General features: G+C 45.3%; 4 protein-coding genes across 4 annotated transcripts; 2 read left to right on the top strand and 2 right to left on the bottom strand.

Annotated features, from left to right (window-relative positions):
* Positions 1 to 924: 924 nt before the first annotated feature.
* LOC127349155 (probable inorganic phosphate transporter 1-12) lies at positions 925 to 2,620 on the top strand. Its single transcript, XM_051374938.2, has one exon. It carries the CDS (start codon positions 943 to 945, stop codon positions 2,560 to 2,562), a length of 1,620 nt encoding a protein of 539 aa, XP_051230898.1. The 5' UTR covers positions 925 to 942; the 3' UTR covers positions 2,563 to 2,620.
* A 5,623-nt stretch (positions 2,621 to 8,243) lies between these two features.
* LOC127296721 (uncharacterized) lies at positions 8,244 to 20,531 on the top strand. The gene is made up of 4 exons (XM_071819456.1): positions 8,244 to 8,380; positions 18,957 to 18,975; positions 19,635 to 19,710; positions 19,806 to 20,531. Exon 4 carries the CDS (start codon positions 19,873 to 19,875, stop codon positions 20,389 to 20,391), a length of 519 nt encoding a protein of 172 aa, XP_071675557.1. The 5' UTR covers positions 8,244 to 8,380; positions 18,957 to 18,975; positions 19,635 to 19,710; positions 19,806 to 19,872; the 3' UTR covers positions 20,392 to 20,531.
* Positions 10,985 to 14,319, bottom strand: LOC127296723 (uncharacterized). The gene is made up of 5 exons (XM_071819455.1): positions 12,578 to 14,319; positions 11,710 to 12,492; positions 11,402 to 11,631; positions 11,253 to 11,328; positions 10,985 to 11,175 (listed from the first exon to the last, which is right to left on the bottom strand). The coding sequence occupies exon 1, from the start codon at positions 13,909 to 13,911 to the stop codon at positions 12,727 to 12,729; it is 1,185 nt and encodes a 394-aa protein (XP_071675556.1). The 5' UTR covers positions 13,912 to 14,319; the 3' UTR covers positions 10,985 to 11,175; positions 11,253 to 11,328; positions 11,402 to 11,631; positions 11,710 to 12,492; positions 12,578 to 12,726.
* Positions 16,232 to 18,531, bottom strand: LOC127347939 (uncharacterized). Its single transcript, XM_071819612.1, has 8 exons — positions 18,205 to 18,531; positions 17,935 to 18,120; positions 17,521 to 17,832; positions 17,114 to 17,422; positions 16,946 to 17,029; positions 16,792 to 16,866; positions 16,310 to 16,703; positions 16,232 to 16,235 (listed from the first exon to the last, which is right to left on the bottom strand). Exons 1-8 carry the CDS (start codon positions 18,260 to 18,262, stop codon positions 16,232 to 16,234), a joined length of 1,422 nt encoding a protein of 473 aa, XP_071675713.1. The 5' UTR covers positions 18,263 to 18,531.
* Positions 20,532 to 23,637: the final 3,106 nt, after the last annotated feature.

The raw sequence follows: 23,637 nt of genomic DNA, 5'->3' as shown, positions 1-23,637 counted from the left end.
CTATGTGAGGAAGTCTACCGTGCCAGCCCGCCCAATGGGAATTTGGAGGATACCTTCAATGTCAGGCTCCACAAATTGCTCCCTCGGCTTATCCTTGTCCCAGCCTCGACCATCTGGCTGCAGAAGGTCAAAGATCTTATCTAGCTAATCATCAAGGTGACGTCCTAGTGGACGTAAGGAACCTGACTGTGGGATCCAGTTGGCATGCCACGCCGATACTTGTGTCCCCTCTCCAATTCTCTAGAGGAGGCCATCTGGTAGCAGGTCCCGCCAAAACATGATGCTACACGACGTAAATGAGGCTCGCTTTGGCAACTAGCCTCCATGAACTCGTAGTTTTAAAAATAGCGAACCTTGAGAGCTGAAGCACACAACAACTCCGGGTTCATTAGCATGCGCCAGCCTTGTTCCACCAACAAAGCCTAGTTAAAAGCTTTACAAAAGGATCAATCATGTGCTTTTACAAAAGGAAAATAAAAAAGTAAAAATAGAAATAAGAAAAAATACAAAAGATGAAATAAGAAACAAACTAGGAGAGAAAAACATCAAATGAAAGAAAGATAAACGATAACATTACATAACATACAAATAAAAAATAAATTAAACAGCTAAATAGAAAAATGTTTTATCAGAAACGTAGCATTTCTTCCTTCTGAACTGGACATGAATAGCTCATGGGCCCGTAGCCAATCCAAATTGAGCCCAATATAAGCAGTCCCATACTCCCATCCATCGTATCAGGACTTCAACATTCAGACTCTGGAGCGGTAACTTGATGTATCTGTATGTTTTCCGACCGTGACTCTGTTGGCAGTTGATCAAACTCCATGCCGATTCAGTTTCCCCTTCTGTTCAATCTTACGTATAAGCATGTCGCTCACCGTGGCGTAGCAACGTCAGATCGTAGCATCACGCACGGGCTCTCCAAGAACGCGCACCGCGATGGCGAGCCGGCAACAGTCGCAGCAGCTGCAGGTTCTGACCGCGCTGGATGGCGCCAAGACGCAGTGGTACCACTTCACGGCGATCGTCGTCGCCGGTATGGGCTTCTTTACCGACGCCTACGACCTCTTCTGCATCTCCCTCGTCACCAAGCTGCTCGGCCGCATCTACTACACCGACCCCTCCAGCCCCGACCCGGGCTCGCTGCCTCCCAACGTGGCCGCGGCCGTCAACGGAGTCGCGCTTTGTGGCACCCTTGCTGGTCAGCTCTTCTTCGGCTGGCTCGGCGATAGGCTCGGCCGGAAGAGCGTCTACGGCATGACGCTCGTGCTCATGGTCGTCTGCTCCTTGGCCTCCGGGCTCTCGTTCGGCCACACCCCGACCAGCGTCATGGCCACGCTTTGCTTCTTCCGCTTCTGGCTCGGGTTCGGCATCGGCGGCGACTACCCCTTGTCGGCGACCATCATGTCCGAGTACGCCAACAAGAAGACGCGCGGTGCCTTCATCGCCGCCGTCTTCGCCATGCAGGGCTTCGGCATCCTCGCGGGCGGGATCGTCACGCTTGTCCTCTCCACGGTGTTCCGCAATGCGTTCCCAGCGCCGGCGTACCAAGTCAATGCAGCCACCTCAACCGTGCCCCAGGCCGACTACGTGTGGCGCATCATCCTCATGCTCGGCGCGCTGCCGGCGGTACTGACGTATTACTGGCGGACGAAGATGCCAGAGACGGCGCGGTACACGGCGCTCGTGGCCGGGAACGCGAAGCAGGCTTCGCTAGATATGTCCAAGGTGCTTCAGTCGGAGATCGAGGCGGAACCGGAAAAGCTCGAGGAGATCATCACCAGGGGCAAGGACTACGGCCTCTTCTCGTCGCAGTTCGCGCAGCGCCATGGCCTCCACCTCGCCGGCACGGCGGCGGCGTGGTTCCTGGTCGATGTAGCGTACTACAGCCAGAACCTGTTCCAGAAGGACATCTTCAGCAGCATCGGCTGGATCCCCAAGGCGCGCGCCATGGACGCGCTCGAGGAGGTGTTCCGCATCTCCCGCGCGCAGACGCTCATCGCGCTCTGCGGCACCGTGCCGGGCTACTGGTTCACGGTGTTCCTCATCGACACGATCGGCCGCTTCACCATCCAGCTCGTCGGCTTCGCGGGCATGACGGCGTTCATGCTCGGCCTCGCCGTCCCGTATCACCACTGGACCACGCCGGGCAACCACGTCGGCTTCGTCGTCATGTACGGGCTCACATTCTTCTTCACCAACTTCGGCCCGAACGCGACCACGTTCATCGTGCCGGCCGAGATCTTCCCAGCACGGCTCCGGTCCACGTGCCATGGCATCTCCGCGGCGGCGGGCAAGGCCGGCGCGATCATCGGCGCATTTGGATTCCTCTACGCGGCGCAGTCGCCTGACCCAGCGCACGTGGACGCCGGGTACAAGCCAGGGATCGGCGTGCAGAAGGCCCTGTATGTGCTCGCCGCGTGCAACCTGTTGGGGTTCTTGGTCACGTTCCTCGTGCCGGAGTCGAAGGGGAAGTCGCTCGAAGAGATGTCTGGCGAGGCCCACGGCGAGGAAGCCAATACCAATACTATCAACACCTCGGCAGATCAGATGGTTTAATCCTTCAAGATGCTACACAGACAAATCCATTCTTGCATCCCGTCAGAACTCAGAAGTTCAGAGCGCAACTATACATGCATGCAAGTTTTTGTGTCGTGGTTCGTTAACCAATAGCTTCTATGAACTTTGTTTTTACCAAAATCTTACGGGCGGACGCATGCCAGGCGGGCGGCGTCCTGGACACACGACACTAGGCAAGAACTGTTACGTCTTAAATGGTAGTCTAGCTGATATCATGTGTCGTTTTTTAAAAACTGCAACTTTTAAATTGTGCGACGAAATTACAATTCATTTTCCACGACGAGAGCTTCGAAATTATACCACATTTTCATATGTTTCGACGATTTTTTTAACAGAAAACTTTGATAAGCGACAGAGCAACTTTGTTGTGCAGCAAAATAACTTTGATGAGCGACAAAGCAACTTTGATGTGTAACGAACATGTACACTTTTTGGTACACAAAGGTACAACTTTGGTGCCCGACAATAATTTTGGTGTCCATCGGAGCAATTTCAATGTGTGATGAAGCAACTTAAGTGCCCTGCCGAGCAACTTTGGTGTCGGCGACGCAGTTTTCAACCCTGTAGAGAAACTTTGGTGTCCGACCGAGCAATTTTAGTATCCTGCAGAGCAACTTTGGTACTCGATAAAGCAAATTTGGTTTGTGACGGCATTTTGGCTTCCAGCGAAGCAACTTTGGTGCCCACCAAATAAATTTTGATGGATGGCTGAGCAACTTTAGTGTCCAGCGATGCCACTTTCGTTGTGAATGTAGATTTACGTTGTGCAGCAAAGTTGCTCCGTCCCGTTAGACATCACATGTTTGGGGTGCGCTTTCTATGCCCATTGAGAGCAGATGCGATGTCCAGACGTGACGTAGTTGTTTTAATCAGTTATTGTGAAGTTGCGCTAACTACACCGTTGTCGATCATTGCTGTCAACCTAGTTTTTTTCATCGCCCATCAAACTTGCTTCGTCGGGTATCAAAATTGATTCATTGCGCATCAAAGTTATTTCGTCGTGCATCAAAGTTGCTTTTAAAAAATTTAGTTGAAACATATGCAAATACGGTTTAGTTTTGAAGTTCTTATCGTGAGAATTTCAAAAATAAAAACGAATCATGATTCTGACGCTCGGTTTAGAAGTTATGTTTTTTTTCAAAAAGTTGCAATGAAGTTAATGCACGTCACCTGGGCTGCATTGTACTGGGAGGAATCACTTTCCTTTTTTGTCCGTACCAATCTGATAGGGACAACAAAATTGCTATTTTAGACGGTGTGCTTAGGGCATCTCCAACCGGCTGATCCAAACGGACGCGCTGGGCCGTCCGTTTTGGGCCGTTTGTGTGGTCGGCCGGACACGCGGACAGCGCCCCGCGTCCGCGTGTCCGTTTGGGTCGCACGCTGCGCCCAACGCAGCGGCCACCCATTTGGCCATTTGGCCTATTTCTTTTGGAAATAGGCCATCTGCCCACACATAGTTATAAATAGTATGTAAAAAATATAGAAATAATATCTAACAATTATAGAATAATATCAAATAGCATAAAACAATATCAAATAAAATGTTGCATGATGAAGAAATAAAATGTGCCATAGTTCGAACAAATATAAAAATTACAAATTGAGATTGTCAACTCAATTTGGACGCTCTAGGATCTCCTTCTGCCTCTTCTCGAACCAAGCTCTCTTCACCTCGCTCATGTTGGTCAAGTCGGCGTTCATGATCAGGTTTTCCTCGGCTTGGCGTTTGAGCTCAACTTCCTTCGCCTTCAACTCCACCTCTTGGGCCCTTGCCAGTGCTGTGAGCTCAAGTTCTCTCTCTGTGAGCTCAATTTCTCTAGCTTTGGTCTTGGCCTTGACCTCTTCTATCTCAAGCTTCTTCTTTTGGACATCGAAGTAGTTCTTCCTGTCCTCCTCTTTCTCCCGGCGCCTTCTCTCATCCCTCTTGTCCGTGGACACCTCTCTATCGGCATGCAGCTCCTTCAAAGTGCCAAACAATAACATGGACGAGGCATCACGCTTCAAGTCGGCTTTGGTTACCTTGTGGCCGCGAGGACGACTTGCACGAGAAGCGGAGCTACCGCAAGGCTGGCCACCATCAAGGTCAATGACCGTCGGATCTTTAGCGGTCTTGTTGCCAGTCAAGGTCGCCATGTACCCCTCGTACTCCTCCTTGAACTTGGGGGTGCCTTCGAGTATCTTCCAACAATGAGGGAAGGCAAAGGTCTTTTCTCCATTGACCGATTTGTACCAATCCAAAGCTTGCCACGCCTAGAGCAAAGCGAGACAAGAACGATAAACATATGTGCAAACACCGAATGAACGAGTTGAGGTTAAGAATCATACCAAGTCCTTATGCCCATGCCGCTAACGGGGAGCCGCTTCACGTGATCATACGCCGCCTGGAATTTGTTGCATTCCGTTTGAATTGTTCCCCACCTCTTTTGGAGCGATATTTCGCTGCGGTCCCCTTCTGCTCGGCACCCGTCAATGCATCTTGCCCGATGGTCAACCATCCTTCGACCAGCACCTTGTCCTCCTTCTCCGTGTAGTTGCTGGTTCGTTTGCTTACGCGGCGAGCTCGAGCTTGTGCAGCTGCGGCTTGCGTCAACTCCTGAGCGAACAACGGCTTCTCCTCGATGTTAATGCTGCCGGAACAGGCAGTGCTGTCCTGGGGAGCCTGCTCGGTCGAAGCAGAGGGCATGGTGGTCGGCATTGGCTGCGTGTACACCGGAGGGCCCTGCACGGTGGACAAATCGTCGAGCAGGTTCCGTGCGCCGGCCATCGCTGCTGCTCCCATGTTCTTGGGGCCTTTGGAGTTCGCCGGCGCACGGTTCAGGTCAATGGACGAAGGAGACGGCCCCGTGAACGACTCGCCCACCTCCGGTGACCCATCCCGTGACGGGTACGCGTACCGCGCCGACTGCGTCCCCAATTCGTGCGCGCCGGGCGTGTACCCAAACGGGGCTACCAGCAGGGATGTTGACCTTGGAGGAAGGGTCCGGGTCACGGACGAGGACGAGCTCCCCCCCGAGGCCGTGCCAGCGGCAGGGAGGATCAAGTGCTGAGCGGGCGCTTGGTGGCCATAAAAGAGCATGGCATGCTCTTGCAAGACGTCCGCCTTGGCCTCCGTCTTGAGTTGGAGAAGCTGCTCCGCCGCCCGCTGCCGCTCCTCCGCGGCAGCGATATCCCTCTTCCTTTGGTCGAGCGCCCTGCGGCGGTCGGCCCTCTTCTTGCTCTCGATCTTCCTCTGCTCCGCGGTGAGGTCGGGCTTCGCCTTCTTCGTCGCCGGCCCGGGCTCCACGACCACCGGAGCGTCCAGTTGAGGAGCCTCCGCCAAGGGAGGAGCGGCAACGGCCGCGACCTCTGCCTCGTCTCCGATGGTGGCGGTGGCGGCGGCAGTCGCTTCATCGGCCATCTCTAGGTTTTGGGAGTGGAGTGGACTGGGTGTGTTTTGGGAGACAGACAGGCGGGCCAGGGGCGGACAAGGGGAGGATGCGAGCGACCAGCATCCGGCGTCCGCGGCCACGCAAACTCGTCCCAGATTTGGGCCGGGTTTGGGTCGTCCCGGACGCCGCGGCCATCCGTTTTAGGGATAGATCCGCGCGATGGGCCGCGTTTTTGTCCGGCTCGACCCAAATCGCGCGGTTGGAGATGCCCTTAAAACCTCTAACGAGCATGCTATCTTAGACAAAATTCCTTTTTTGTCCGTACCAATCTGTCCTTTATTTTTAGCGGTAGCTTTCTACTTTATTTTGGTAGAATGTTTGGTGATAGTACTTGGTTCTAGAGTTAGATAATATACATTAAATAAGGCCCAAATTTTTAGAATTTCGCAATACTGGTGTTTTAATGGATCCAGAATATCTTTCGTATCAAATTTGTCAGGACTGTTGTGTTCGACTGAGTAGAAGTTCGTAAGATATGGTCATTCCTCATTCGAAAATGTAGAAACTTCTATTTTGTTAGCAAAAGGGTACAAACTTCTACTGTTCCCAATAGCACAAGTGAAAAGAAAAAAGAACATGATTTAATTACTCTCAAGTTTAAAAGGTATGATTCTTAATACTTGCTTGGTTCCTGTTTAATCGAGGCGACGTCCGTACATACATAAGCTACTCTTCGTCTACATCACTTGTGTCGAAATCCGAACAGAGGAAATATATCCAACTGGTATGTAATATTTTGTGACATATAGACGATAATTTTTTATTAGTTAAATTTTATAAATGACAAAGGCCCATGTTTTAGAATTTTTCATAGGGCCCCAAAATTTCTCAGCCCAATCCTTGGCACTATGTAGGCCATGACCCAGGCTATAGCCCAGGCTGCCTGGGCCCAGATCCACCGTCAGCAGTCAGAACACATTGGTGATTTGTACTACTAGTAAAGGTGCACGTGCCACGCACGTATTATAATTTATAATAATAAAATAATTAAAAATATTATTTATCTTTTAGCGAGTTTTTATACCGAGCTACTTAGATGTCTCTCATGTCCAACCATGTGAGGAGCCCGTATGTGCAATATACATATTTTCACGACAGCTAAGATCTCGTGTATAGTGAGTTCATCTACTAAAATAACAATAAAGCATTAGTATATGTTTAAGAAAATGTAATATGTTGGATTGGAAGATGGTAATAGAAGCAATGGTTGCGAGACAACCCCAAATTCTAATGATGTGTTCAATGTTTTGTTGTTTTCAGGGGTTCGACCGACTGTCCACCCACAATCATACAATCCGTGGAATATATGTCATTTTCATCACTTTTCAAGTCTCGATTTATGATATTATCATCATTCAAATCCTAGTCCAATAAATTGTCTGCTAGTTTGCTTCTACTATCTGTTATATGAAGCTATTAAGTAGTAATAGTTAGTTTTCGAATAGAGATATACCATGAAATAAGTATCATGATACAGAGCGAAATATGTATACATGTTCAAGAGTGCCGAATAAAATATGCACAAACCACTTGTGACATGCATGTTTACGGATTTTTGATGATACAAAATTTGATATATTTCCAATAAATATTTTTAGATAAATATATGATTTTAAACAAAATACTGAGTATCAAATATGAATAAAACATAATGGCTCAAACTTTGTTTAACCCGATACTTCATAGGAAAATCAGTTTTTGCCAAAAAAAAAAAAACCTTTAAAATCATCAAATAATTCTCAAACAATTTTCGAAAACTCATATGGAGTATATTTTTTTTTATTTGGAGCTCGTATAGCAGGCAAAGTAAAGGACCCACGGGCCACGCAGACCCGAAGGCCAAAATTGACACGCCCTTTCGCTGTCCCCGTCACCTCCTACCCCCAGTCCTCCACAGCTCACTCTCATTCTCTCCTTCTAGAAAAAAGCTCACTCATCTCAAGGTCACTTCCTGTGACTCCCCCAGCGCCGGCGACCGGACCCCGCTCCCCTGCCTCTCCGCCGCTGTCCTCGAAGGCGTCCTCCTCCTTCCGCTTCCTCCAGGCGACTGGAGACTACGCGGCTCTCGCGGAGGGCTAGGTGACCCAGCGGGATGCGCCAAGGGAGGTGGTCAGGTGGAGGGGCGGATCTCGTCTCCACGGGATTCGCTGCCGTGGCCTCCACCACCGGAGTTCGGTGGCTCTGAGTCGGTCTCCTCTCCGCCACCGACGCCGTCCGCCGCCGAATGAGCTCCTTCCTACATCAGATGTCTTCAACGCCGCCGACCATGGCGGCATCACTCTGGCCGGGCTCACTACCGACAGACGGTCCTCTCCGGCTTCCTCCCCTGCGAGTGCATCACCCACGGCTTCGTCTACGACGCGCAGGTCCGTCCCTCTTGGCTCTCTCTCCGTCTATGCGCGACCCCACTTTGGTACACTACAAGTCTACAATCAAAACTTACTGCTTCGACTTGTAGAAATACACATCCGTGTGAAGCAAGTTAATTTTCTAGATGGGTCTGTAGAATTTTGTGTGAGAGAATTAGACTGGTATCTCGATTCTGGACAAACCATTTAGATGAAATAATGCCTCTGATTGGATTTGCAATAGGTAAGTGTTATCACCTGAATCTTCATGTAGATGAAATAATGCTTGGGTAAAAAGTTGCATATGGTGTGGTGTTAGTTATCGAAGATGGAGTTGTGCAAACAGCTGATGAAGAATGTTGAAATCCTACAAAACTTACTTGAATGCATTTTGTAAGATGTCTACTTCTGTGTAGAGCAAGAAAATCTTGTCTCCTATAATTTCATTTCTAGGAAAACAAAATGAGTATTTTAAATTTCTCTAGAGCCAGATATATGGATATCGATACACAGTAACCATATGTGATATATGTGCCTTTTGTATTTCCTAACTCATGGCCTATATGCTTTTTGGCACGTTATATGTTACGGGATTATTTTCCAAAAGTCTTCGATAATTTCAGTGCTAACGTTGTCACCACTTCGGCTTGTAGAAGATTATTTTTAGTTTGGAGGGTGTCCAATGATTTTGCTGCAGTCGAGGTGTTGGTGTCAATGCTTCAATAATCGATAAACCTACTGAATATAAGTTTGGGGATTTATTTAAAAACACATCGCAGAGCTCTAACTTTCATGTTTATCATTCAGAGATGATTTTTTATTCAGCTTAATCCATATGCTTCTGGGTGAATGTAAATGATAAATGGATTGTGTAATTCTGTTTAGTTTAGAAAAACATCTACCATGCAACTGGATTGATCATCACCATTTCATCCACCAGATGTATTGAGCTGATCTTGTGTCTGATTTCTCTCATATTTTTTCCCTATTAAGGTTATACAACCAAGGTCTGTCCCAAAGCATGCATGCATGCTTTATTCCTTCTTATAATCCATTGACAACTCCACTAAAGTAAACTTTTTGGTGGTGCAGAATATGTGAGAGACCATTAATCTTAATCGTCGCTCCACCAGAGGTGGAGGGGAATACCTCGTCTCCACTGGATCCGCAGCCACAGCCACCGCCACCGGCGTTCGATGCCTCTGCGTCGTTCTGTAATCTTAACCCTCACTCTTCTTCACACGGCGGCATCCGATCGGACGACGATGATGCTGGAGGTCGACGTGGCAGGGACATCGACGCCCGTGGATGAGGCAAAGGGGCTCTGAATCGGCGGCTGGAGGAGGCCATCGGCGGGCAGGTATCCCCTCCACCATTTCCTTCGGCACCATAGCCGCAACTATTGCAGAGAGAACAGCAGTAGCCTCCTAGCTCACCTCACAGGTCTCCGCAATAGTTCTAGCAAGTTAGGTGATTTCATTTAGAATTCAAAATTCTAGCTCTATTTTGGTATTCAGATTCCATTTTAGATATTGAGGAGGACAGGGTTCTGAAAAAATAAATAGTCGCACAACAGGATGCTATAAGCCGTTCATTTACATTTGTAACAAATAGTATTCTATCTAAAAGTAATTTCACTGTTCAGTGTTTTGGCTACTGTATTTTGTTCACAAACTGAATCATGCATTCTGTCTTCTCGCCCTGGTCTCAAAAAAGTTAGATTTTACGGACTTGGATGTAAGAACACTTGAAATGTTATATGTAGCTTACGAAAACCCATTCGAAAGTTTGTGATTCTTTGTTCTTCTGATGGAATTAGTTTTACGTAAACCCGTTTGAAAGTTTGAGATTTAGCTACCCTCCTCTCGAGCTAAGGTAAACACACACTCGACATTGACTGTGGTAAGTCAAAGTCCAATGTCTGGTTCTCTTATACGATGTTCACATAAACATATATCAAGCTTGCTTTGTAGTCATATTGGATTGCCTGAATATCTTAAACGATATGCATATACCAAGCTTTATTTGTAGTTGAAGTTGGGTGTGTACACTGTAGTGCCGAAAGATACAGGGCTCAACATATTTTTTCCTACTTGGATAGTGGGGGTATTGTCAAAGGTTATTTGCTTTCACAGTGGTTTGATACTCAGAAAACTGTTCAGTTTCATCTACACTATCCCAATTTCCCTTGTTTGGCCTATTTCCATGTGTGCTTTGGTAGTAACTGTCTATTGCCCACCAGTTCTGCAAACCATATTCATGTTCATGTAATCAAGTCAAGTGAGAAATGATGTACTCAGTACTCACTGCAGATAAATAAAGAGTTTAAAGCTTATGTTGAGCACGCACGTATCACACTAATATGTATGCAGCAAATCATGATACAAATACCAAAATTTTAACATATATTGTGATCTTTTATCATGTATTTTACCGAGCCATTTATGCCTAAGAGGTGTGAGAGCGCCTAAAACACACAATCCACACTTACATAAAATTTACAATCACATAAATGTATTTAGAATTAGTTGTAAAAATACTTAAAAACATAAACTAAGCAACAATATGTATTATGTTTCTTCTTGAAGGTCCATCTATGTATTCTTGATAGATGGCGAAATATGAGTGACAGATAAAATAACTAAGCAACATTGTATCTTCTATTTATTCGCGGATGACGGTTCTTTCTTGAAGGTCCACTTTTTTATGCGATCAATAAGGCTTCGTGCAATGGCTGGGATATTGCTTAAAGCTTCATTTGCTTCATACTTCAGGATGTGAACCAAAAACCGCTTCCTTAGTTGAAAACCGTCCTATATATGCATTATACAACATTGTTATAAAAAAACATGTGCAAAGTGTATGCAAATGAACATGTGTAAATACTCACCGTGGGTACTGGAAAATGTAGCAATCCATCGTACCATGAATGCATGAACTCAAAAACCAAATAACCCGACAGAGCACTGCATGCATATAATGTTACATTGCGGGTCGAATAAATACGTTAAGATTGTAACACATTGTTAAGATTCTTACTCGTCTAGATTTGTTGGAACTTTGGGAGCCTTGCAACCCCATTTAGTTATGTCATCCTTTGATGCAGGGTTTGCAACTTCGAGGGCAAGATTAAAACTATCGGCCACATTTTTAAGTATAGTCTTCGCCAAATATGGTATTGGAAGCGGGTCCAAAAAAGAGATAACTTTTTTGTGCCGATCCAAGACGAACAACTGGAATAACCCAACAATATCCTAAGGCAATAAAATCTGCACCGATACATTTAAAAATATAGCAATCATTATAACAGATAATTGACTTTTAAGAATGAAGGATTGAATTCTTACCATATTGCATTCAGATATATGATACTCATTGCTGTCAGGCCAGCTAAGAAACAACTGAGCCAACCGAGCAACATCAGGATAGTCACTACGACTTGGATCTCGTGCATATTGAGACATCAACTAAAATAATAATAATAAAAAACATTATTATATGCCACAAATCAGTCACATATAAATAGATTTAGTATGTAGTTATAGTAACTTACACAGAAGTTCAAGTCCATGTAGTGGACTGGGACATCCCTAGCAAGCTGGATATCGTGCCACGCCAGTATCCGTACAGCCATATTAAAGCAACTAACGTCCATATTTTCATTCATTTTTAGTATGCTACTTATTTGTCTTAAATTAAGACTAATAGGATAAGAACTCGAACTTTTAACCCATTCGGTCCTGTAAAATTAGAATTATGTCAATTACAATTACAAGTATGCTATCGCAATTTATTAGAACAATACAATAAAATGAAAAAAAAAATGTTGCTTACTCTAGTGAAGGGATATCATCAACTGTGCTGATGTATAGGCAAAGTTCATCTATTAATTCCTGGTCTGTTGGATTGGCAGATGGTAACAGAAGCAATGATTGCGAGATGAACCCAATTTCCGACGCTAGTTTCGATGTTTTGTTGTTTTTAGGAGGTCCATCCACAATGACACAATCAGTAGGATCAAATGTATGTTCTTCATCATCTTTCAAGTCTCGATTCCTTACATTATCATCATTCAAATGTGAATCCACCAAAATTACGGCTAGTTTGTTTCTAAAATCTGTCATATTGACCTATTAATCAAGCAGTAAATAAAGTTAGTTTTCAAGTAATAATGATACAACCTGGAATAAGTATCGCGATATGGAGCAAATATACCTGTTCAGGAATGTCGGATAAAATATCCCCCGTGAAATATTCCATGAAATTTAACATCCATAGACCACACGATGACCTGCATGATTATAATTTTGAATGATACAGAAATTAGTAATTATTAGTAATTATTCAATAAGGATAATCATTCCTCACCAAAAATGCCCTTCAAAATCATTAAAAATAAAAATTTGAGGGCAATTTGTTTTTCTGAATTGTAGCAGAGACAAGAGCAGTCGACGGCCCACGGCCCACGGCCCACGGGCGCTCATGTACGATCCAGATGTAGCGTTCTCATGAAGCGATGGGAAGACATCTTCAATAAGTTTATTCACTGGTTCTTCGGTGGAAGTCCAAGGAATAACAATGTCATCCGGAAGACGCACGTAGTCAGCACCAATCGTCTCTTCTGTTCCATTACCTATTCTTAGGAGGTAACTGGAGAACCACTGATCAGTTTGTGCCCTCATATTACGCGTGAGGCGTATCTTCCTAATCTGCTCCCATAAATAAGACCTCTGTAGCGTAGCGTCAGTGATTTGAGCTCTTGTACCTCGTGGTACAACGGGAAGGACCTGCCTAAAATCCCCTCCAAACACCACGTCTTTTCCCCCAAAAGGCAAAGCAGATCCCATGATGTCCTGTAGGGACCTATCAAGCGTCTCAACAGTTTGACGCTTTGTCATGGCAACTTCGTCCCAGATTATTAAAGATGCCCTACGGAGCAACTTTGCGGTACCACTCTGCTTGGTAAAATTGCATGTGCTGCTATCTGTGAGCTTAATCGGAATTTTAAACCTGGAATGGGATGTGCGCCCACCAGGCATGATCGATGCCGCAATGCCAGATGTAGCTGTAGCAATAGCTATTTGACCCAACGAACGGACCTTTGCAAGGAGTGCTTTGTATAGATATGTCTTCCCCGTGCCACCCGGACCATCAACAAAGAAAATCTGGCTCCTTTTGTTGACAACACAAGAGAGGATTTCATCAAAACCAACACGCTGCTCTTTGTTAAGAGATGTAAACATGTTTATGTCTTCTTTGTCAAAACTAACAGACAACTCCTCTTGTACCTCTCTCGATTCTCCATTGGAACACTCATCATCCACCGGATCCAAATTTGGGAGGCCATAACTGCCAATATCTTTTTCCATGGAATGCACCAGATCCCTAATGTCTCTAAGGACCATCTGCTCTAATGCGACCTGGTTGGACTGGTTACGACGGTAGTCCTCAGACATTGACTGAAGGTGCTTCTCCCACAATGATCGGATTTGGGTCACCTCGCAAAACACCAGAATAGTTGCAAAAAGCCTTCTTAGAGCATATGGCATTTGGAAAGTAGCTGCCTCGGTCAAGCAGTCATCAAGTGACTTGTCGGTCTCTATGAGACCTCTTCACTCACACGATTCTCTGAAATTCGAGCACAGCCTGCCATTTACACTTTTCAAATCCTCAAATGATGTTGCACCTCTCACATGATTCATGAGCACTCTAAGAAAGTACCTCTCACCTTCAGCAGGATGCGCATACACAATTCTTCCAATCTGACCCCGCCCCTTCAATTTTCTTCTTTGCCACTTCTTTGTACCTTTGATCCACCGGTAGAATTCGGGGAACTCTTTGTACAAGAAGTTCCTCGCATAAGGATCCACCAGGTTCATCTTGAAAAATTCAGTGAGCATGGTACTGGAAGAAGAGGGCCGATTGACGATGTCATCTAGATTGTCGCCCTCTTTGAATGTGATAGGTTGCATATCTTCCAGATGAAGCTGGAGTTGGAGAACAGAGGGAGAGACACCGAACATTGCAAAACCGCAAATCCTATGGATAGACTCCTGTGGCCCCACGAACCTAGCATCCCTGTATTGTTTGATCTCATTGATTACTTCACCATCATTCTCTACTGCCGGATCGACTGAGAATGAGGCACGATCATGTCCTTTATAGATGTACTTGAATAAATATTTCACTGCCTTGATGCTAGAGCAAGCTTCAACATTGATGTGACAATTAAATCGCATAAGCAAACCAGGGTTGTATGGGACAACCCATCTATTATCTAGCTCTGCTCCTCTAACCTTCACTTGATGACCATCATGCCTCCTCCTATAGATAGGATAGGAGTCCTTTCCTTGCTGCGTAGCATCACAAAACTGCCGAGGATAGCGAAATCGACATTCACCATCTATCATGCAAGGACAATTTTTTCTGAGAGCACCACATGGACCATGTAGCATATGTTTAACAACCAGAGAGTGCAATACAGGGTACTTGTCCTTGTTAGGAAGTTCTGCTGATATCACCTTGTCGTATCCATCTGGGTTTGTTAGCTTGCTATCCGAGCACATGATCAAAAGCATGTGCTCATGTGGCAACCCTCTTTTCTGAAACTCCGTAACATGGACATATGCAGCAACCTTTCCAAAGTATTTTTTTTTATCAACAAATCCTTCATACTTCTCAATTTGGCCCTGTATACTCTCGCGACAAGGTCTGGACGGTCTTGCGGCGTTTGTCCGGGTTCAAGTCTCGACGTAATCTCCTCCCACTGCGGGTTGCGAGTCATTGTGATAAAGTAATCAGGCTTTCCAAACCGCTGGACTATCGCCATCGCATCAAGGAATCTTCGCTGCATGTCTCGATCACCTCCTGGAAAAGTCCGCGGTAGCACGATTCTCTTACCAACCTGAGAACCACGTGTCTCGCCAGCATCCATGACGTCAACAACTCCCTTAAGAAATAAAGCAGTAAAGGCATCATTATGCGGTAAATTTAAATCCATAGGGGCGATGTACAATGTAACATGGAAACGTTTTAACATTCAGATACCCGGTATAGATCAGCACGAATGAGCTTTTGATTCTTAGGCTTGGAGAAGAAATCAAGTCTCATAGTCTCCATCTTGATGTACATGTCTACTGCCCATTGCTGGAACCCGCGTGCACCGAACAATATAATGTTAAAAAGTCCTTTCCTGACTTGTAGCTTGAAGCAGTAGTACTCCCTTGCGCTCACGAATTTTCTAGACCCCCCGGTTTCACTATCATCCTGGTCCTCTTCATCATCTACAACATGGATAAAAAAAATTAATTGGTCATCTGCAGTAACAATGAATAAGATGCGAAACACATTGAAAGGATGTGGATAATTACCTGCTACCTCATCTGTGTTTTGTTCCAGATGAACATTTGAACTCCGATCCAGACCTTGCAAATTTTCATGCTCTATGTCGTCCTGGTTGTCCTCTTGAGTGATTTTAGGAGGGGTCTCATATGGTATCCAACGATTCCATCCCGTCTCCCCTCTCGGGAAAAATAATGGATATGCCAAAGGATCATAGCAACCATAGTAAGCTCTAATATATATAGGACGGTCCCCTTTGCCATACACAACAACTTGTCTATCAAAAGTGTTTTGTGGGTCACTCCCTTCAACCCACATCGCGGCTACCTGGGAAGCAGTTGGGGCATTGTATCTTCGCTGGTCGAGTCTTATATCTGTGTTAAGGGATATCCTATATTCTTCTAGATTCGGAATAGATCCACAACTTTTAAAGGTCTGTACATATGGGTTGTCCTCTAGTATCTCCAGGATCTTCCGTATGATATTGATATCAAGATCTGGAGACCGCTTGATTCTATGTCCAAGGTTTCATCTGTATCATAGAAGTAGAGCTGGAGATTTCTAGGTCCTTGACCACCAGGCACCAGATCGTCCATCTTATAATACATTGCCCCTTGTGCTACAAATGTATAAACACCGGTTCTCGCCGCATTGCTGACCGTCTTATCAAGGGTGACTCCAAGCCTTGTGAAGGAGAAGTGGGTGTTGAAATATCGTATGTGCTTTCTGAAATATTTTGCATCAGCATCAACCTGACTTGTAAACAACCGGTGCAACTCGTCAGGAACTTCTGGTGTAACTATCTTGACCTTTCCTTTTCTGCAACAGAAAGCGGGACCCTCATATTGCAGCCTCATTGCTCCGCAATGTTCACAATCATCTACAGGCTTCAACACATGATGCTTGGTTGGTAGATTGTGGTAGACATAGTCATAAGGATCAGCATTCTGGTTACATGGTGGAATGCCACATGTCACTGGCCATGAATCGAACACATCTCCTGCAAAATATAATAATATGAATAAAATAGATGCAATGAATTTAGTATCCCACTGCAATAATAGAACTTAGTTAGTGGTAGAAGCTACCTGTAGCACTAAAAATTCTGCACCCCTCATCATTGTTATGTATTGCTTCTTCCTCTTGGAAGGTGTCCAAGTTATCTGTGTGAAACATTTTAAATCAGCTTAAGCTGGTATGTGCTGGTAACATCTGTAATTAAATTGAAGGTTTGTACTTTACCCTCGAATACAACACCTTCTTCATTTGGTTCAAAGATCCCAGTAGGATCAAAATCTTCGTCACTATTTGTGTCTTCGAGAAATGCTGTGTACAATTAAAGATGGTGAGAATTATCTTATAGAATAACAAAAGATGGTGAAAATTATTAGTACAATGGGATCACAATACCTGTTTGGTAATGTTTGGATGATTGTGCTTCCATGGCCGGTGTGGTTTGTTGGGTAAAATTTGCTCCGCTTCCGTGTCTGCATTTCTTGTACTCACGGTTCTTGCGCAAACACTCCTGCTTCTGTTCATCTGACATTAGCGAGTAGATTTCTCTATCATGTTGACGTTTCTTATCAGTAGAAGATGCATTCTTCTCTAGGAAGCTCTGGTGTCCATTAAATTCTGCGGATGTGGACACGTGTTTCATAGTTGAATCTCTGCATGGCGTTTGAAAATTCCTGGTCATGCTGACATATGTACTTCCAGTATCTGAAGCACGTAATGAAGTAGAAAGTGTGAGCCCGAAGTAACACAATGAAGCCATATTTGACATGTACAAGGAGTGATGTCGCATGAGGTTTACTTACCATTTGTTAGTCTGTTGGTGACGTTGCTGAGTGGGATAGCTGGTGAACTCGGGAAATAAGCAGCTGACCTTTGAGACATGTCGGCATCTTTCCTTGTTGCTTCTTTTTTTTCCTGTCGTGCTATGCGCAGCCTCTGTAAGTGCTCCGCCTTTTTATCATCAGATAATCGAGCATACCACCCTCGACCAGTCTGCTTGTTTTTACCTACACGACTCGGGTAGTTACATTTGTTTGTAAGAATGTTAACCGGTGCGGACATACCAGATCGTGACCCAGATGCTGCCGGTAGATCGAGTGAAACATTACTGCAACCTAGAATATAATCAGCACATTAACACCTGTAACATGAGCGCAGAGAATATGGAACCTATATGTTTGCGAAAAAAAAAGACATGATTAGATGTATTAGGTTACCCGATAACTGGGTGGGTGATCCTGTTGTGTGGGCATTTCCTCTTGCTGTCACCTGCATGCGGTATGCATCATTTCTATGCAGCCACTCGGACTCATCGTCATCACACACCAAAGAAAAGACCTCATGTTGCTGTGAAGTGTGTGGCACAGATATTTGAGATGCATCACGTTGAACTGGAGCCATACCTATGAATACGTTGGAACAATACAATCAGTATTTTTTACATCTACAACATGTGTTCTATATGTTGCAAGTATAGGACACATGACCTTCAGTTTGTATCTGGGTGACTCCAGATTGTGTAATGGCCTGCGTAGGACAGAACATGTTTTCATCATTGACGGTGGTCGTTGACTGTTTTTTGAGTTCCCGTAATTCCCGTCGGCGCTTTAAGATCTCGTCTTTATTTTGTGCATACCTTTCTCTCTCCCTCTGCCTCTTGACCTCTTTAGGATCTGCATATAGAGCAGACTTTACTATAGCACCATAATTTTGTCCTCACCGTTGTAATATTTTTTACCTCTTTGGGTTTGCTTGTTGGTTATATCCTGAAATGGAGCCAGGTTGGATGATGACATATGGATATCTGATTGCACTATCCTGCAATTGTACCAAAGCATTAGGATAAACAAAGTATGAATCTTTGTTTTTTTAACAGTCTCTAATAGGCTTTTGTATGGCTCTGCTCGATAGTTCGAAAACGCAAGTGGTATTAGTACATTATTTTGCATCCATGTTCTACCTACTTTGTTCTCTGTCGTGCCAGATGGACTTTCAAATGTCATATCAGTTGACCATTATTCTTCTGTAATATAGTTTCGTGTGATTAGTTTCTGGCGTGTAGTTTCCATACCGAATCATGGATCCGAATTGAGTTTCCAGAGCATTGTGGTCAACTGTTGATCTGCAGTGAGAATTGTTGGTACACAGGCTTTGACAACACTTAATTATTATCAGTTTGATTCCTTAGCCGGAAAGTCTAGGTTGTTTAATATGGCTAATCGTATTTATGTCTTTTCAGTGCAGAATTTGGAGTCCAGGTTTGTACCTCTTTATCTTGGGCTTCTGAAAGTTTGGACATGTGGTGCCTGCACAGACTGTCAGACATACATTATGAGTATAAGATTGGCTGAGTAGAAGAAGCCCTGGTAATGTTTGCATGCTAACCGTGCACCTCCCGATGCTATCTGCCTGTCTTAATTTGCACTCCATCAAACTGTAATTTTCTGGTAATGTTGGTCATGTGGTTCATAGTTTCTGGTAATGTTTGCATGCTAACCGTGAAATTGTAGCAGGGATAGGACAAATTACTATGAAATATACATTGTGAAAAATGCATGCTAAAACTTGTGATATTCCCAGTTCGTTAAAATACGAATGTGAATTCTGCATTTTTCTGAACTGTGATGCCTTTTCATCACATAGGATGAACTAATCAGTAAGGCTGCGTTTGGCAGCAAAGTATTTGAGCTGTGTTTGGCTATTTTGCATCCTCATCCTAAGCTTATGGCCTATATGTGTTTGGAGTTATTTTGACATAGTAATTCTTGTTCAAATAGTGTTAATGCTTCTCCACAAATGTACTGAAGGTGGTTCCTGAATTTGAATTGTTTGTACGACAATATTGACCGAGAGCACTTAGTTCTGAAAACCGATTTTATATACCAGTTGTAACTCGTTCTGATTATTTTGCCTGCAGTGTTAAGAGAGCATTCAGTTGTGAGAACCGAATCTCCTGGTTGTAGATGGCATTCATGCTTAACAGGTATTAACAGGTATATAAAGCTAGGAAATTTATTGTGAATGAATGAAGTTTTAGATACATGCATTGAGGGAGATTTCAAGCTATCTGACCTAAAAAAATTTGCAGGTGTGTGCTGCAGAATGTTGTTCCGACGGCGATCGGCGTGTTAGAGTGTCTCCGGCGGCGATCGTGGATGCTGGAGAGGGGGAGCGCTTCGACGGCGATCGTGGTTGCTGCTGAGCGGGAGCGCTGCGGCGGCGAGCGGGAGCGCTGCGGCGGCGATCGTGGTCACTGGCGAGCGGGAGAGCTGCGGCGGCGAGCGGGAGAGCTGCGGCGGCGAGCGGGAGAGCTGCGGCGGCGAGCTGGAGTTCTGCGGTGGCGATCGTGGTCGCCGGCGAGCGGGAGAGCTGCGGCGGCGAGCGGGAGCGGTGCGGCGGCGATCGTGGTCGCTGGCGAGCGGGAGAGATGCGGCGGCGAGCTGGAGTTCTGCGGCGGCGATCGTGGTCGCCGGCGAGCGGGAGAGCTGCGGCGGCGAGCGGGAGCGCTGCGGCGGCGATCGTGGTCGCTGGCGAGCGGGAGAGCTGCGGCGAGCGAGCGGGAGAGCTGCGGCGGCGAGCTGGAGTTCTGCGGCGGCGATCGTGGTCGCCGGCGAGCGGGAGAGCTGCGGCGGCTAGCGGGAGCGCTGCGGCGAGCGAGAGTGCTGCGTGCTTGACGGTTGCCGTGAGTGGTTATTTTTTATTAGACATGGTGTTCGTGGGCTGTACCGATTGGAAAATAGTCTGTGCGTTTTGGGCGTGGGAATGGGTGTTCTGCTCCATCAAACATTGAAACGATGTGGTGCGTTGGATTAAATGATCGTACGTCCCAGAGTGTCCGGATCAGCCCCTCTGGGGCTTTTTATTAGTAGTAGATAGTAGAGATATAAAAACTACTCTCTCCGAGTAGCTAAAAACTAAAACTAAACAAATGCAGATTTAGCAGCAAAGCACGCGGGTCAGCATTGAAAGCCGTACCGAGTCCGCACTGTCTAAATCATTGACCTGCATCCTCAGTTCCTCACCCTCCCTCTGTTTTTTCTTTTGCAAATTGCTTCCCGTCCAGCGAATCACAGCTCAGAGCTCATACTAATCAACGTGAGAGCACAGAAGATTTTATTAGTACTGTAGCTATTTTCAAACCTTCTCAACGGAAGATAAAATAAATGAAGATCCGAATATGCCCACGAATCTTGCCAACTTGTGCCCAGTTTGTACTTTGTAGTGTTAGGGAAATAGCACAAGTTATATTACTGGGGGCCAAAAGGCCACAATATATAGTACAATGTACAGGTGCAATATGCAAAAGGGCCCCTAACATATGGGCAAAATATAATCTACACATATATACATATCTACTCTAACACCCCCCCCCCCCCCCCCAAACTCAGGATGGATCCACAACACTGAGTTTGGCGAGTAAGAAGTCATGTTGCGCCGAGTCTATGCCTTTGTAAAGAAATCCACCAACTGTAAATCTGAAGGCACGTACTAAAGCACAACAACCTGATCATGCACCTGAGCACGTGTATAAAAAGCATCAACACCAATATGCTTGGTCAGCTCATGCTTGACCGGATCACGTGCAATACTGATAGCACCTGTACTGTCACACAACAGTGGAGTGGGTGTCGTAACAGAGACCCCAAAATCTGCAAGCAACCATCGTAACCAAGTAACCTCCGCAACCAACGAAGCCATAGCCCGCAACTCAGCCTCAACACTCGAACGAGAAACTGCAACCTGTTTCTTCGTCTTCCAAGCAACAAGCGAACCACCAAGAAATACACAGTAAGCAGAAAGCGAACGGCGATCCGTAGGATCACTCGCCCACGTGGCATCTGAATAACACTGGAGCTGGAGAGAGCTGGAACTAGGAAAGAAAAGACGACGAGTAATCGTGCCACGAAGATAACGAAGGACACGAAGGAGATGACTATAGTGAACGGTGGTCAGAGCTGAGACAAACTGACTCAGAATATGAACAGGATAAGAGATATCAGGGCGAGTGACAGCAAGATAAACAAGACTCCCAACAAGATGATGATAACGAGTGGGATCAGAAAGAGGAGTACCATCAGTAGGCCAAAGCTTAACATTAAGCTCCATAGGAGTCTCGACAGTACGGTCATCACTAAGATCAGCCCGAGAAAGAAGATCCTGAATATACTTTTCCTGGGAGATAAAGAAACCATCGGCTGTAGAAGAAATCTCAATCCCAAGAAAATAGCGAAGAGGACCAAGGTCAGACATGAGAAACTGCTCTCGTAAACGTGCCTTAACAAAGGCAATGTGCTCAGGATCATCACCAGTGATGATCATGTCATCGACATAAAGGAGCAATAAGGCCCGACACCGAGGAGAGGTGTAGGCAAACAGTGCAGGATCATGAGCACTGGGAGAGAAACCGGCGGCAATAACCACGGAGGAGAAACACTCAAACCAGGCACGAGGGGCCTGTTTGAGACCGTATAAAGATCGTCGAAGACGACAAACCATCACATCAGGAACAGAATACCCAGGAGGAGGCTGCATGTAAACCTCCTCACTCAACTCGCCATTAAGAAAAGCTAAAGACCACGGCTCAGAAACAGACAATATATAGTACAATGTATAGGTGCAATATGCAAAAAGGCCCCTAACATATGGGCAAAATATAATCTACACATATATACATATCTACTCTAACATGTAGTACATCTTATTCAGTTGAACTGGTTGTAGATAGGTTTTCCCTTACCGATTTTTCTTGATCACGTACGGAACAAGCATATCGTAAAGTTTGGAACGATACAATATGAAATGTTTGTGTTGAACAATTTCAGCAAACAACCAGCTTCTCTAGTTTGTGTGGGAATTTAGTGAAACGATGTATATATATATATATATACAAATGCATTTTATCAATGATAGATGAAAGGATAAAGTTGTTAACCTCGATGGAGAAGAAAAAAACAAGTTAAGCGTTGCTTGTTTTGTGTGAACTCAGGTGGCAAAACCTCTTAAGCATTTCATCGAACACCTCTTGTGCATGTGAAGAGAGCAAAGCAATACACCCCTCTTGTGATAAGAAGTGAAAAAATGGCTAAGTGTGGCTCACACTTGGGCAGGGGCAAGGTTATATAGGCAAATGGGGACTTTGTCCCGGTTAGTAAACCAAACCGGGTCTAAAGGGTGGGCCTTTGGTCCCGGTTTGTATTACAAACCGGAACTAAAGGCATCCGAGCCCTGACACAACCTGCCGCCCCCTGCCGGTGGGCCTTTAGACCCGGTTTGTATCACAAACCGGGACCAGAGGTCCCAAACGGACCAGGACCAATTGGTGGGGTCGGCCTGCACACAACGAACCGGGACCAGTGCCTCTCATTGGACCCGGTTTGGTTCAAAACCGGGACTGTTGCTCCAGGGGCTTGGGACAAAAGGCTTGTTCTCCACTAGTGCGTGCAGCCATTTTTAATATAAGTTGGGACTAATAGAAGATGAGAGAGCATATAAGCCCGAGCTATATGGAGCTTTTTTTTTTCAAAAATTTGAATAATTTTAATGCTTCAACAAATCTTAAAAAGTACCTAGATGTAGACAATGTTGTACTCTACCAACCTGCAAGATCTCCACTGAAAATACCTTATATTTGGCAACACAATTCAAACTGTTATTTTTTGATTCTTCAAAAAAAAGGGGGGCTCTATGTGTTACCGATTTTTTTTGTTAGGGTCCACTCTTTGTTTTAATTGTGCCAACTAGCCTTTTATATTTCCCAATACCAACATTCATGGAGCTTCAGTTGATATATTTTGCCGAGATGGTTAAACCGTCATGTATTTTCATGTGTTATCCCATTGTTTCTGTTCCATCTCTAGAGTGAAATTTGCAGGTTCTTTGATTCAAAGTCTTAAGTGGCAAGTTACAACCAGTCAGATAAT

This window comes from Lolium perenne, chromosome 4 (genome assembly GCF_019359855.2).
Source record: "Lolium perenne isolate Kyuss_39 chromosome 4, Kyuss_2.0, whole genome shotgun sequence".
Lineage (NCBI taxonomy): Eukaryota > Viridiplantae > Streptophyta > Magnoliopsida > Poales > Poaceae > Lolium > Lolium perenne.
The sequence above is the reverse complement of the archived record's forward strand: the minus strand, read 5'-3'. Positions and strand labels throughout refer to the sequence as shown.